General features: G+C 39.6%; 3 protein-coding genes across 6 annotated transcripts in view; 2 read left to right on the forward strand and 1 right to left on the reverse strand.

Annotated features, from left to right (window-relative positions):
* mrpl41 (mitochondrial ribosomal protein L41) overlaps positions 1–1,693 on the forward strand; it is a 1,955-nt gene extending 262 nt beyond the window's left edge. Inside the window, exon 2 of the mRNA XM_029509601.1 lies at positions 462–1,693. Coding sequence (XP_029365461.1) covers positions 482–889 — 408 coding nt within the window. The 5' untranslated portion in view covers positions 462–481 and the 3' untranslated portion in view covers positions 890–1,693. The remainder of the gene's footprint in view (positions 1–461) is intronic.
* Positions 1,085–8,238, reverse strand: dph7 (diphthamide biosynthesis 7). 3 transcript variants are annotated; one of them, XM_029509598.1, is made up of 10 exons: positions 8,177–8,238; positions 7,741–7,896; positions 6,853–6,986; positions 6,694–6,781; positions 6,149–6,243; positions 5,425–5,582; positions 4,743–4,815; positions 4,602–4,667; positions 3,026–3,198; positions 1,085–2,299 (listed from the first exon to the last, which is right to left on the reverse strand). In XM_029509598.1, the coding sequence occupies exons 2-10, from the start codon at positions 7,870–7,872 to the stop codon at positions 1,893–1,895; spliced, it is 1,326 nt and encodes a 441-aa protein (XP_029365458.1). In that variant the 5' UTR covers positions 7,873–7,896; positions 8,177–8,238; the 3' UTR covers positions 1,085–1,892. The 3 variants fall into 3 exon arrangements, with proteins under 3 accessions (XP_029365458.1, XP_029365459.1, XP_029365457.1); XM_029509599.1 differs by having other exon boundaries at positions 8,060–8,204; XM_029509597.1 differs by having other exon boundaries at positions 7,741–8,204.
* Positions 8,239–10,645: 2,407 nt separating this feature from the next.
* Positions 10,646–15,097, forward strand: LOC115048774 (leukocyte surface antigen CD53-like). Of its 2 annotated transcripts, XM_029510520.1 has the most exons (9): positions 10,756–10,797; positions 11,408–11,555; positions 11,831–11,915; positions 12,209–12,391; positions 13,102–13,176; positions 13,269–13,376; positions 13,468–13,557; positions 13,648–13,731; positions 14,062–15,097. In XM_029510520.1, the coding sequence occupies exons 3-9, from the start codon at positions 11,853–11,855 to the stop codon at positions 14,131–14,133; spliced, it is 675 nt and encodes a 224-aa protein (XP_029366380.1). In that variant the 5' UTR covers positions 10,756–10,797; positions 11,408–11,555; positions 11,831–11,852; the 3' UTR covers positions 14,134–15,097. The 2 variants fall into 2 exon arrangements, with proteins under 2 accessions (XP_029366379.1, XP_029366380.1); XM_029510519.1 differs by lacking the exon at positions 11,408–11,555 and having other exon boundaries at positions 10,646–10,797.
* The last annotated feature ends 97 nt before the right edge of the window (positions 15,098–15,194 follow it).

Below are 15,194 nucleotides of genomic sequence, written 5' to 3' on the forward strand. Positions count from 1 at the left end.
TTAAAAAGAGGAACGCAGAGCTTCTCGGTAAACGTGATCTTGTGTGACCTATAGCCTCCACCGTGTCCAGTAAATAAAGCGGAAAATCACCATGATGCATTGTGGGACATTGAGTCCAGTAAAACCTCTCACTATAAATTCGGAAGAAACAAATATGGGGCATCTCTTTAGCGCCACAATATTAACGGCGTAATGACACGTTTTAGCGAAATAGTAGCTCCTGTGATTTAGATAAAAACAGATGTTCGATTCCATTTCAATTATTTGTGCAGCCGTAATTCTTAATTTTCAATTGGTCTAGTGCTTACAAGCAGGCAGAGGCTCAATGTGTCTCGAAGTTATGTTTGTGATCGCTTTTTAGGACTCATTTGATCCCCTCGTCTTCACACTGATTTTATGGCCTTGTAGAAATGACCGATACTTCACATTGTCTCCATTTTCCTCTCCTCTCTCTGCCCTAGGGAGAAAACACCGCTTCACCATGGGTGTGTTATCGACTCTGATGAGGGGTCTGGTGAGGGGAGCAGACAGAATGGCTGAATTCACCAGCAAGCGTGGATCGAGGAGTCATAACAAAGGCAGGGGCTCAAGGCCCACAGGACTGAGGCTCTCCAGCAGAAAGTTTGTGTCCATAAGGGCCATGATTCCTGAATTTGTGGTGCCCAACTTGGAAGGATTCAAACTCAAACCCTATGTCTCGTACCGTTGTCCGAAAGGAACAGAACCTCCCCTGACAGAACAAACTCTGTTTGCTGAAGTGGTTGCACCGCAGATCCAGAAAGACTTTGAAGAGGGCACCTTCAACAAAGAGCAGCTGGAGAAATATGGGTTTGAGCCCACACAGGAAGGGAAGCTCTTCAAGCTGTATCCCAAGAACTATGTGCGTTAAAGATGACCCTGAAGGACAGACTGCTGATAGACTGGAGAATGACGCCTGCAGACCAACTGACATGAACATTTCAGGGAAAATCAGATAGCTTCAAGATGTTGACTTCTGCTATCTAGTGATCAGACAGAATAATGCTTCAGGAGACACGACCCTTGTGCAGAATTTAGTCGCCATTGTAAAAATCAGTTACATCACATCATTTACATGTCAAAGCCTAATAAAACAAGGGTTTTCCCATTTGTCTCACGGGAGAACTCAGTAAATGAAACTACGACAGATTCTTTTATTTGTGCCTAACTCTGCCACTGTCTATAAGCTATGAAATACAGTCAGATCAGAATTTGTCAATGTAACTTTATTGATCAGAAAGTGTAAAAAAGGAAGCCAGCAATAAAAGTGGCCCATCACATTTTTATGTAGTACTGTAAAGAAGTTCCCCCAGTCAACATCTGTAGATCAAAACTTCAGTTTTCCAGCAGCAGAGTCTGACTTAACTGTAAAAGGAGTTCTCTACAGAGGAACTTGAATATCAGCCTTCACTCAGCTGGTCTGGGCAAAAATGTCATTAACACTTAAATCCACAAACTCCCAAGAAGGGCAGAAATTAATGTGAAAATAGACTTTCACTTTGAGGCTCAGTAAAGTCATCAGAAATTATCACACTTCAAAGGTCTCCAGTTCATGTCTGGTGCTGGCTTTGAAATAAGACATTATGTGAAGAGCATTTATGACTGAAATCACAAAATACTTTGAAAAGCTATAATGTGAATGGTTGTATTCATATACAGCATAATTATGTTTAAATATACATTTACAAAAATCTGTAGTTTTAAAATATAGGGATTTATTTATTGTGATAGGATATTCCAAAGTGAAGGTGAGAAACATGGTATGGTGTGTCCGTCCCATATCATTGTTTGGCTGTATATTCTGCTTTGCTTTGGTTGGATTCATGATTGGATAGAAGATGCTTTTTAGATGCTTATGTGACCCAGCATGGTCATCATTGCTGTGAGCCTTGCTGAATCTCATCTGGAGTCCAATCCCAGCGCCACACATGGAGCATATGGTCATAGAAAGAGCAGCTTGCAAGCAGACAGGTCAATGAGGAGGCATCATGATCAGGGTTGATGACAGGGCCTGCAGCAGGCTTGCTAGAGTGAGCTGAAATGCTCTCTGGGATGTATTGTCCAGCATCATCCTCCAGGGAAGTATCAAAGCTGGCAGTGGGAGATTCATACTGAATTCTCAAGTGTCCTCTGCTTTCAGTGAGGCTTTCCTTTGGTTCTGTAGCATTAGGGGAGCAGGGAGCTGGCTTGTCCAGGGCGAGCCGGGACCAGTCTGCTCCATAAGCCAGTGAGTTGTGGAGGATGTAGGAGGCGACGACAGGACAAGCTCCTTCACTGCCCTCTGAACAAAATCAGGACGACAACAACATGGTTAGAGACTCAAACATGACTGATAAAGCAGAAACATACAGTCAGCACCACAGGCTCTGTGTAACACCACCTTCAATTATCAATTACTACATTGAATGCCTTAACTTTTAATTGGAGTATATTTACATTTGTAACAGTCAAAAAAGACTGTTTTATAATCTGCCTGAAACAACATAAAACCCCCCCAAAACAAATCAATTAATTTGAAATTGATTTTTTGAGGCTCACTATCTTTCATGTTCATTGCTTTACTCCTCATAGGACAGACAACTGCTTAACTCTTAGTTTCTTTGAGCCAGGTGCGAAAAATAGACTACACAAAAAATGGATGTGGGATGTTTCTTTACGATAGAGTACTCAACCCAGATAACCACCAAGTAATCACAGATTCAATGTTCATGAAATTTGAAGTTTGATAAAAACCTGTTGTTAGCAGAAATTAACAAGCTTTTTGAATGGATAAGAGGCAGTTCAGTCTTTAAGGAAAACTTTAACATGAACAGCATAACATGGGCAGGATACAATATCAAATTCCCCTGAAAGTTCATCTTGAATGGAGGACTAATGGATACAGTTTGAACAGGCCAACGTGTTTTCCAACAGTAAAAGACAAAGGTCACCATGCTTTCACTTCAACTTTAAAAGTTCATGTTTAGACCCCAGAGAAAGTGTTTCTTCATTCATGTTTCATACTAACCCAAAGCTTGCTGGCAGTGAAGGATATGGAAGTCATTGTGCATGCAGGCTGCAAGTAGCAGGTGCTGTTGGGTTGGATGCCATTTTAGCCTCCATACTCCACCACCCATGGCACTCTCACTGAGAGGCTGCCGCATGTTCCGGCCATCCCACAGTAAGACCTGCTCGTCATAGCTACAGGAAAAGAAAAAATAAAAGAGGCATTCAGAATGTCACTGATATAAACTGCAATGACCTGCAATTGAGTTGTCTCTCTGTGTGATAACACTGCAGTCTCTTCTTGTCTCAAACAGGCCTCTGTATAAGAGCAATAGTTACTGGCTAAACCAGGCTGGAATGAATATGATGAAGAGCTTAATGCTGTGGCTAGAAGGCCTTCAAAGCTTGGGCTGAGTCATGTGGACATAAAACATGGTCCCTTATGGGCAGGCAGATGCTAATTTTAAAGTTTCATTAAGAAGAACAAAAATACAATGAGGTCAGACTCATTTGTGATGAAAACAATACCCCTGATTTCTGGAAAGAAATCAAAAGCATTAATAATTGCAAAACATATTTGCAAAGGAATACAGATGGTCTAACTGGTTGAGAGGAAGATTACTATGAGCTATTAAATTGTAGTAGTGGGTAAAATGGATAACAATGAAGATATGACTGTCTTGCCACAAGAAGTCTATGATGTAGTCATGCTAAGAGATAACAAGGAATGTGGTATGGATAAGGTATCTGTTGAGCAGATAGCTCTGTCCTCTACTTGCCATTTGTTTCACTGGGTTTTTAGTTAGTTGGATTTTACCTGATTCTATTTTATCTGTTATGCCATTATCAAATAATCAGCAGGGATAATTACCAGCCTACTGCTTCGGCCAGCATTTAAATAAGGTCTTTGAGAGGACTACACTGAACAAGAAGGAACAGTTTGCTCTGACCTCTGATAACAGTGATGATTCATCACTTAAAAAGTTCAAAAGCACACAAAAATGTGTGTTTAAAAAATGTTGAATGTTTTTTTGACTTGAACATATAAATCATGAACAATTATTTTGCAAGTTACACAACAGATGACTTCTGAACTATCAAGTGACATTGCTGACTTTTTCATATACTTTTCAGTTAATGTATATAAAATGCCTGTCTAACTCCATGCAGTGGAACTAGACAGGGAAGCATTTTGTTTCCCCCTGTCTCTTCAAAGTGATATTGATAATTTATCAAAGCTGTTAAACGGCTGTATGACAGGTTGTATGGTTGCTAACACATACATAAAACACTTGATGTAAGCAGATGAACTACTGAATTTTTGCCCATATAGTGCTGGCTTTACTGTAACTGTACTACACTTGTTAGAGCATATTGTATCACTATGTATACTCTCCATTTGTTGCAGCACTGCAAACAGAGCAGTATGCAGAAACTTAGTGTAGCATATAAAAATGGAATGAGGCTGCTGGTTAAATTGCCAAGATGGAGCAATGCAGGCCTTGATAGTGTTGGGATGCCCACAAGTTCTGCTTAGAGTTGCCATCTCATTTGCACATGTGTGCAAGTTATCGTTCATTGTTCATTGGTGAATTTACCTGCCAGTAGCCAAGATATGTTCCCGGTGAGGGCTGCTTTGAATACTACACACACCCATGGAGTGCCTTCAAAAGGACAGAACACAAATGGTCAACATTTTTTCCTAGTCAAACAGTCCCAATGAATGAATCAGTACTCACCTTTTACTGGTGAAAGTGGGGCAGGAAGGCCCTGCTCTGAGATCCCAGCCTTTAAGTTTGCAGTCATCACCCCCTGGTGAAGAAAGATGGACAGAGTTAATATAACTGCAATTATGAAATGCAAACTTAAGCATGCAAACTAGTCACAAAAGATGAATAATCTGATGTTTTTTTTATTACAAGCAAGAAAATGCGAATATACAGAACAGTATTTGGGGTTAAATCAAAATAAAGTATGAAATTATGTTCTATGATGATGAGTTGATGGGGATTATAGGGATAGACAAGAAATTGTATTGTCCACATCAAAGGCACATGATCACATTTAGTTTTTAGCTTTATCTGATAAAGCTTTTTGAGGTGCTTGTAAAATAATCATGTGGGATTGTAATTAACCCTCTTAAAAGAAGTGAGTGAGTGAAAAACTGCTGTTCAGACTGCACTGCTGGATCACATATATTTTACAGATATATGGGGGTTTACCCCTTAGTGCTTAGGCACAAGCAATAATAAAATAATGTTGAAAATAATAAGAATAATTCTTGAAAAAAAATATTTTCTTCAAACATGAATGTAATCTGCTGATCCCTGAACTGATTTGATTCTACACCCAAACCACCAAAAGTTTCTTTTGGTTGATCCCACACTGAGGTGACAGACCATAATATTAATGGGGTGTTACCAGAGTATATGAGCTGTGTGTCCCAGTATGAGAAGGCTGAGATCCAGGCCTCAAAGTCATGGGCCTTCCACTGAGATAGAGTTGTCAGAGTTCCCTCAGCCACAGAGAGCACACTGACACAGCCAGCAGAGTCGCTGCACACCACACGCACATCACTGCTGCTGACACAGACGGAGCAAACGTGACATGATCTCAGCAATGCTTTTCCATTCAAAGTTCCATACAGTTATAATTATATTGCGGAAAAAACAACAGCAGTTAGAAATGGAACAATACAGTTTCTTTGCATATTGTCATACAATAGGCCAATGATCCAAAAAAAAAAATCAATAATGTTGAATTCTTATCATCATGATAATGATTAATCCTCACATGAGCAACATGGAAGTACTGTCAAGTTCACCAACCAAAGACTAGCAGTTTCCACACCTCATTCTCTCTGCCTGTACTGTTGAGACATCCAAAAGTTGACTCTTTGCCTCAAGACTAGCCAGATTTACATTTTGTTAAGAGACACAGGGGAAAAGATTTTTTCTATTTATGGTATTTCAGTGCAAAGTACATGCCTTAAAAAAGAGTTTCAATCTGTTTTAAAGTCATTTTAGGGGTTTAAGGCATTTTTTAATATTATTGCAAAAATATAATGAATAGCAATTATTTTTTGCTCAGTGTATGCCTGCCATGAAATTTTCATGCCATCCCTGGCTAATGCAGAGTGTCTCACCTGTCCATTCTTCCAGTAGACCAGTCTAAGGACAATGCCAGCCGCTCTGCTCCCACTTGCACACTACTCAGAGTCTGCAGGCTGCAGCTGCCTTCCTACTGGATACACACATTCATGAGTGCAGAACTCCAAGACAGAGTGAGTCTGTTACTTTAAGATCCACAGCTAAACCTGACAGACTAACCATTTATTTAACATTTATAACATATTGTACATTTTAAAAGACAAGACAATGAAAGTTCAGTGAATGGTACAAGTTCAATAACAGACAGACAGGATTTAAAAACTTCAACAATGGCATTTTGATAGCTCAATATTTTTACATTGAACCTCAACAGTCTCACATTAAGTGCTGTTTAACAAGGTTACATTTAAATTGGAGCACATTTGGACTTGGTGGAATGAAATGTTGCTTTCAACCAAAATATGTGAGGATGCATTAAACTACCAGGTGTCCCTTCAGAAAATTTACATTCTGCCTCTGTACAACAAACATAACCAAAATACCACTAAGTATGTGATTCTTCTAATATCACATTTCTCACCTGACTGTCTGACAGTGAGTAAAGCTGCAGCTCCCCTGTTGCAGCTGCTATTCCCAGCAGTGCCTTCCCTGATAGTGGCACGTGGCACCTGAGGATGTGTAAAAGATTTGATGTGAAATAAGCAAACAAAGACAACAAAAAGCCAACTTTGTGTCGTACCATTTCAAATCTAAAATGGCTGCAGTATCAAGGCACTGCAGCTCAGTGAGAGGAGGACACAAAGATCCTTCTTGACGAAATTCAAAGAGGTACAAACGACCAGTTCGGCTTGGGGCGACATCTTCAGTTCCTGCCTGCAGGAAAAATGTAGGATAATGAATGACTGTAACTGCATTTTACTTTATTAACTTATTGCTGTATAATGCAAGTCAAAAACCTGAGGTACATAATTAAAAACACGATGTAACATCTGGTTTGGAATGAACAAACAAGATTCCTTACAATTTAAATAATTAGCAATATTAAGCTATTCTTCAAACATTCAACTTAAAAAGCTATATAACCTGACTTGATGCTGCCTTGAGTAATTTGGTGTGCATTTCACAAGTAATTGTGCACTAACATATATTTTGACTACGAGTTGGCTTTGTGGCTCCAATGCAAAGCTATTTATTATTTGTGAAATATTTTGACATGGTGTGCAGGTAAGGTCCTTATTAAATCAGATGACATAGTGCTTTAATGGTGAACTATCACTGTAGGGAGTGAGGTCTAGTGAAAGAAAAAAGCTACAGCTTGCTGGATAAATTTAGTCCCTGGCTGAATGTTTGCAGTACACGGGGTTAAGGGTTACAAATGCGGTGTAGCTGATGCTTTCAGGCCTCTTTGGCAGCTGTCCTCAAATAATCTAGCATCTAATCCTTGATCCTAAAATTAAAGTGAGCGCTTTAGCGTCATGGATGGCCGTTAAGAAGCCTGAGGCCACATACTAGTGAGTCCTGATAACAAAGGCACGAAGCATTCTATAAAATTCTGGTATGTGGATCTGTCCACACGGCAGGTGACGGATGTAACGGAGCATTTGGGGCCGTTTGAACGGACTCTCACCCCTTTGTGGAGCTGATATGTCCCGCAGACCAGGACGTTGTGGTGCGGTGACACAGGACACCACTCCACCGTGTCAGCGCTCTGCTCCGTGTCAAACACCTGTAAACTGCGCGTCCTCGACTTCCAAGGCATGACCGGTTCATATGCATAACATTACTGTGACAAAAAAATAAATAAAATGAAAGTGAATTTAAGGTAATCTCAGTTAAGTCATAGGAGCAGCACGTTCGCCCCTAAGCGATACTGACTGGCTAACTTTCTTAAAGCTAACTGAGCTAACTAGAGCTGTTTCTCGGCTAGCATGCGAGCTATACTTAACCCGCTGCATCCTAGCGATGGTCACTGCAGACAGCTTCTAAAATTCAACGGCTGAGTGAAACCTACGCTAGTTTAATAGTGAACAAACACTCAACTAATCCTTATCTACTAAACTCACATGTATGCCAGCCCGCTAGGGTCCCTACGGTTTGGGACAGGTGACGTCAGATCACATGACCAACGCGCATCGTGCTCGTCCCAGTCAGAGACGCGTGTATGTCTGTGTGCTCGTGACTCGTGATGGCAAAGCCAGGCTTAATGGAGCTCAGCAGCCTGTTGTCTTTCTACGCTGGATAGTTTCTTTGGTATGGCGATTTTATTGTGTTTTTATTTTTTTTATTCAGGGATAATCATTGTTTCTACATTAGATGATCTGAAATGGTTTCCATTTTTTCCCCCAGTTTCTGAGAAGACTTTTTCCCAAGAAACAGAAGAAGCTGCTGTCAGCAGGAACTGTGTGGCCAACTGCTCCAAGTTGGGATACACAGTATTGTGCATCCCTCCTCACCTAAGTTAAATTGACTTTCATTTTAAATGAACTACAATATTATATTGATACAAAGCAGCAGATTTGCGATATGATACCAACACTGACAATACATAAAAACAGATGGAAGGACACAGCATTTCATTTCAACACCAATTAGACAATGTAAAGCATTAAACCAAATACCAAATTTAATTACCACTTTTTCAAAAATTTTCATAACAAAAACCAGTGCTGATTATGAATTCCGGATTAAAATTTCCCGAGGGGAGAGCTACTGCACAATATTTAAGTCCAATCAGCAAGGCATACCTGATGCTGATGGTAAACTGTGATATTCCTCTAACTGTTGATGAGGGACTTTAGTCTATAGGTATAACAAACATAACAAAGCACCAGGGACAGACAAACCGACTGCGAAATAGTATGATGTTTTCAGTTTCCACAAAACACTTTCATTCAGAATTTCACTAAGAAAGAGTCAGAACAGTAGTGCTGTCCATAACCCTTTAGTGGGCATGTTGTCCTCTGTTTTGACAGCTTGTTTTCTGTTGCTGATGTTGTTACAGCTATTATTTTTTGTTCGTTAATAAATTGATATGTTTTCGTTAATAGCCAGTTCCCTTTGTTTATTTGATTTTGTTCACCTTGTATCACTCCCCACTTCCCCTAAAGTACATGTCTTTGTTAAGTTCAAAAAATATGTCTTTCGTTTAGAGCTGAAACGATTCCTCGAATAATTCGAGTACCTCGATTACAAATCATGATCGAGGATTTTTTTTTTGTCTGCCTCGAGGAATCGTTTAATTTTTACAGAGCACACAAAGGAAGAAGAAGGAGGGGCAGACGCATTTGGTTTTAGCAGCGGGAAGCACGCGTCATACTCAAAAAGCCACGCCCACAGAGGGGAAAACACTCAGGCTGTCTGCGTTACTTTGTATTGTGTAACGGTTACTTTTGTAACCAGGTCGATGTGGTTTGATGTGTAATTTTACTGACTGTGTTTGCTGTGTTCCTGCCTGAACCTCCATCAAGCTTTATTTTACCGGTGACATCCCATATTTCTTCTAAAGTCACTGCTTCATATAAAGTTTTCCATCGACAAAATAGTGGGGCGCTTTTATTGCGAAACAGTTACAGGTACATGTTTTAAACAGCAAATTACGTTGGGCTGCTCGATTACCAGAGGACAACAATTATTCAACTATTTATTCATTTTGGATTTGTGACAGTGTAGAGACAGGAAGGGCAGGGGAGAGAGCAGGGACATGCATCAAAGGGTCTGAGGTCGGATTTGAACCCCAGCTACAGTAAATATTTTTTTGTTATTTTCTATTATGTAACAATTTTGCGTAAAATGTAACATAATTAAATTTCAGGGATTTCCCTCCACAATATTAAAATAAAAGTTGACAGCAGCATGTGTGTTGTTATGGTTTGGCAGTTTGATTGTGTTGACCCATGCTACACCATAATGTCTATTAAGATTAGCTGTGGGGTTTTAATTTGGACCCAGTGGCAGCAAAATGTTAAATGAATATTGGTGAATAAATGAAATAACTAGAATATGCTGGGTGTACCACAAGAATGCTCTATTCGGACGACAGACTGTTCAAAGTTTAGAGTACATACACAATCAAATGTATATGTGCTGTGTGCCATTATTATGTTCGACCAGTGATAATTGTGATTAACTGATGTAGTTGTATGAAGGCAAATGGGCGTGCAAAATTTTGTTATGCTTATGTATAATGACAATAAAGGCATTCAATTCAATTCATTTGTGTGGAACCTGCTGACAAACTTGAATTAAGTCAGACTGGGTAAGCTTAAATATCTCTTGTTGATCAGAAGTTATTTTTATCTAGTTGGGTCAGTTCACATTTGTTAATGTAGTACAAGTTCATAAAGTTAAATGACCTTAAAACTTTTGCTTTTAACTAACATAATACACTTTTTCGGAACCTGTTGACAAAATAATTTCAATTAAAGTCTATGTTTCAGTTTTTTGAGGGTGCATGTATTTCCTAGTATAAATAGCCTCTCACAGACATGTCTCAGTCTCTGTTGCATTTATTTTCGTTTGTTCCTCACTGCATTTTCTGTGTTGCTCATATTGAAAGCGGAATTGAAAAGAGCTGCTGAAAGCCCCGCAAATAGTTGCACAGCCCAGAACACGATGAGAAGGGGAAGTGTGAAAAGCAGCAAAGTTCACAAACGAAACATTTGAAACAAGTTGTTCTCTCAAGCAGGTAAGACTTAAACTCTATTTATGGCCCTTTATTTATCTCTTCTTGAATTTTGAATAAGAGCTTCTTGAACGTAGATCACGTTTTACCTCTAGAAGATTTTTTTTAACTGTACATAAATATGACTTACATGTTTTAGTTTTTCTTGCTGTCTAATGTTCTGTGAGGATACAATTACAACACGTGTTATGATTGCGTCGACCACTATATATACATTTATATATATATCTATATATATATATCTCTATATATAGAGATATATATGTCTTGATCGGAGCCCTGACTATATATATATATATATATATATATGGGAGTTTTCTTTTTATATTTTTTGAGAGCTTACAGTATTTGTACAGAGACCTCTATGACATTTTCATCCGAAAAGTCAGAACTGTATTTTTTTCATGTTTAATTTCACGTGTTGAGTTGTTTTCTGTTTTGTTTAGTGTTCCGTGTGCCCCCCTTTTTCTTTTTGCCAGTCTGTCTTTGTTATTCCCCACTTCCTGTCAAGTTTCCCTCCGTTGTGATTACCCTCATGTGTTTCACCTTTTTTTTGTTGTTTCCCTGCCCCTTCGTGTATGTAAGTTGTGCCATCTCTCCCTTCTGTTTTCAGTGAGCGTTCCAGCATTCTTTTCTGTGAGTTTCCCTCATGGTCTGATCCTTTGCTGTGTGTTTTGGATACCCTGAGCAAGTCTAGTGATTCTGTACTTCTGCCTGTGTTTCGGGGATTTGTGGTTTTGACCCTGGACTGTATGAAACAGGTTCGCCCTTAACTCTAGCCTGTCTCTGACTCTGCACTTAAAGTCCTCTGTTTCCTGGAAACACTTGTTACAAAATGGTGTTTGAAACGCTGCCCATCAAAACTGAGAGGAAAGACAGGAAGTTAGATGTGTCAGTAACACCTCCCTGTGGTGTCACCATGACATAGTCAACTTTATCGCTCTCTCTCACACACACAGACACAAAGATGAACAAATTCAATTTGACTGCTTCTATCAATATGAAATATGGTAATTTAATTGTTTGTTTGTTGCAGGTCTGATCAGAGGTGTGTCACGATGGCTCAAACCTGCCTCAAGTGTTTAAAGTACACCATGTGTTTGGCAAACTTCCTTTGCTTTGTACGTATGTCTCATCATCAGTCATCATGAGTGTTGTTTCAATTTGAATCAGTGTTAGTCTTGTAAGTAGAGAGAATGTGACACAAGCCGGGCATAGTCAAAATTATGATGCATGAAAACTACAGAAGTGCCAGTCTCATAATAATTTTCTCCATGATGCATTGTGTAAGAGGCGCTTCATGGTGTTCTAAGCATCTATATTGCCCAGTGCTGCTGCTCAGTGAGGAACCTGTTGAATGACTTTCAGATGATGATGTGTGCAGCTAACAGTGGCATTTGTTTCCTCCTGTCAGATCTGCGGTGTGACAACTCTGGGCCTTGGTGTGTACCTCACTGTGTATTTGAAGATGACCCTCGCTAATTTGGGCAGCATTAACGTGGCCAATATTTTCCTGGTCTGCGGTATTGTCATCACCTGCGTGGCCTTCCTGGGATTCCTGGGCGCTCTGAAAGAGAACCGCTGTCTTCTGCTGACGGTATGACACCCAGCACCCAGGGGTGCTCCGACTAGGGACTTAGACCATAAACTCATTAGGAAAACATTTACTGAGCTTATTCCCATAGACTTCAATATGAATGGAGCATCCTGATGGTCATTATATAGAAAGCCTTGTTAAGGCTCTTCAGCGCTGGCTTTCCTTAACTGTTTACTGTTTTGTAGCATTTGATTTTATCTCACTAATGCAATGCGATGAACTCATTATTTACATATTTTGACTGTTAGGGAGTCATTACTTACTGTGAGGCAGGTCATGTTGCTACAGCAGACTCCAGCAGGAAAACAGGAACAGAAACTGTGATCACCCATTTTGCAGACCAGTAGGCAGTTTAGTCAGAGGACCTCAAGCTTTTTCGTCAAGTGAACACCCAAACATCGCCTACATTTTGCTTTGTGATGAACACAATGTTTTGTCCAGATATTTTTAGTTCCCAGATGATGATCTTGACTTATTGGCCTTTTTTTTTTTTTTCACCACATCCCACTTGTTTGCTGCTGTCACAATGAGCTCACAGAGATAGTGTGTGACAGTAACATGATCATGTGGATTGGTTGAACTAAGATCTCAGTTCACTTAATGAACATTGTTGCAAGAAAGCTGAATTTTCCTTCAGTTTCTGTAAATATGTCGCTATCCTGGTTCCAATGCAACTGAGAGAATAAAAATGTACTGTGTCCTGCTGACAGTTTTTCCTGTTGCTGTTCTTACTGATGTTGGTGGAGCTGACAGGAGCATGCTTGCTGCTTGTATATGAGGATAAGGTACGGTGACACCCACCAGTTCTCACACTGCATGTTGTTCGTCAGACACATACACACTGTGTATAATCCACAAATGTCACCTTGCTTTTCAGATTACTGACAGGCTGAAAAAGAATCTCAATGACAGTTTGGCAATAACCAACAGGGTGGCAACAAATACCACCTCTGAGCCGAATGACTGGGATCCGGTTCGGGAGAATGTGAGTGTGTTTATTACTGGACGCTCTGTGGTCTCTGTTTGACGGTTTAAGATATTCATTTGTTTCTTTGCATAATTTGTTTCAATTTAAGTGCTGTGGATTCTATAATGACACATACTGGGGAGCTATTGTGCCTCAATCTTGCTGCACGGTCAAATGTGAACTTGGATACTGGAAAGAGGTAGACCTGATTTCAACACACCTGAGAGGACTCATATTACTCATATGACTCTTGGTTTCTTCATCTCAAACATGTGCTTTCTGTTTCCAGGATTGTTTTGAAAAATTAAATAACTTTTTTGAGGAAAATTTCCTGATGACTGGAATCGCTGTCATCATCATCTGCATCGTTGAGGTAAACTGATGGTGGTTTTAAAATATGTTTTAAATTCAACTTTCGAGTAAGAAGAATAGCAGTTTACTGCAGTGTTGTCAGTACTAGATTCACTGTAGTTTGTTACCACATGGAGGCTGCATATGCTATGAAATGTATTGTGTGCATTGTCTTTTTCCATCTGAGTCTTCAAATTACAAAGGAATTTCTTTAATTAATTTAAATTTCTTTAATTTATGTGGTCAGTGATTTGAACTTGTGATTTGAATTTGTAAATATGGTGAATCAATTATGTACCTCAGGCAACAAGTTCATTTATAATGTTTCATAGAGTTTTCTCCTTTGTGACAGGTTTTGGCAATGTGTTTCGCCATGACGCTCTTTTGCCACATCAGTAGATCTGGACTTGGCTACAAGTTATAGACAGAGGTACTGGTGGACTGATGTCACAGTATATACAGTGGCAAATCAATTGTCTGTGGGGCAAGAGGTCTTGATCTTACATGTCTGTTTGGTGTCAAATCTAATGTAATAATGATGTAAATAACAGTGTGGTGATTAAAATGAGGGCAGCACGTGGCATAGTAGTTAGCGCTGTCACCCCACAATAAGAAGGTCCCAGCCTGGGGCCTTTCTGTGCATGTTCTCCCTGTGGCTGCATGGGTTTCCTCCCACCATCCAAAGACATCATGTTTGGCTTAACTAGTGACTCTAAACTGTCCGTAGGTCTGAGTGGGAGTGGTTGTTGGTCTCTGTCTCTGTGTTGGCCCTGTGATCGACTGGTGACCCTTTCCAGGGGGTACCACGCCCACTCCTATGTGGGTGGGGTACATATGGGAGGTGCCACTTATCCAAGAAATGGATAAGTGGTAGGAGATGAATGAATTAATCAACCAATCAAATGTATAATATTTGTTTTATAAAAAAGAAGAATTGTAACAGTGGCTCTCTGGCGTCCCAAAAATATCATGGGTGGATAAAGCATCAACTGCATTTTAAGTGTCATAGTGAAACTGTTGGTTAGGGTGGAGTCCATGCTTTTGGACATGCATGCGAGAACATGCAAGAAAGGCCCCAGACCTAGAGTTCAAAACCAAAAATGCCTTGTTCATCTGTGTGTGGATGCTTCCACACAGGGAATCTTAATGTAAATTTCGAAGTCTCCAAATGACAATCTTTCATGAATTAAATGGTCAAAATACTGGCCCATAACCCAGCTGACACTCCCTTTATAGACCATATTTACCCTGAAATAATTTACCTTTTATATTAGTATCTTAGTTTATGATTGTGAAGGTCCCTCAAAAACCTTTGTTATTCTGTAAATGCAAAATTTCACAAGTGCATTGTTTGTGTTTTCAAGCTGAACAAATAAAATGTCATTGAAATAAAATGGTGAGTGTAGTGTGATCAAACTATAATATTACAGTTGAAAGCTGTTTCTTTAGAACTTGCTTGTTGCCTGTATATTTTTAGGTGAGTAT

This window comes from Echeneis naucrates, chromosome 9 (genome assembly GCF_900963305.1).
Source record: "Echeneis naucrates chromosome 9, fEcheNa1.1, whole genome shotgun sequence".
Classification (NCBI taxonomy): Eukaryota; Metazoa; Chordata; class Actinopteri; order Carangiformes; family Echeneidae; genus Echeneis; species Echeneis naucrates.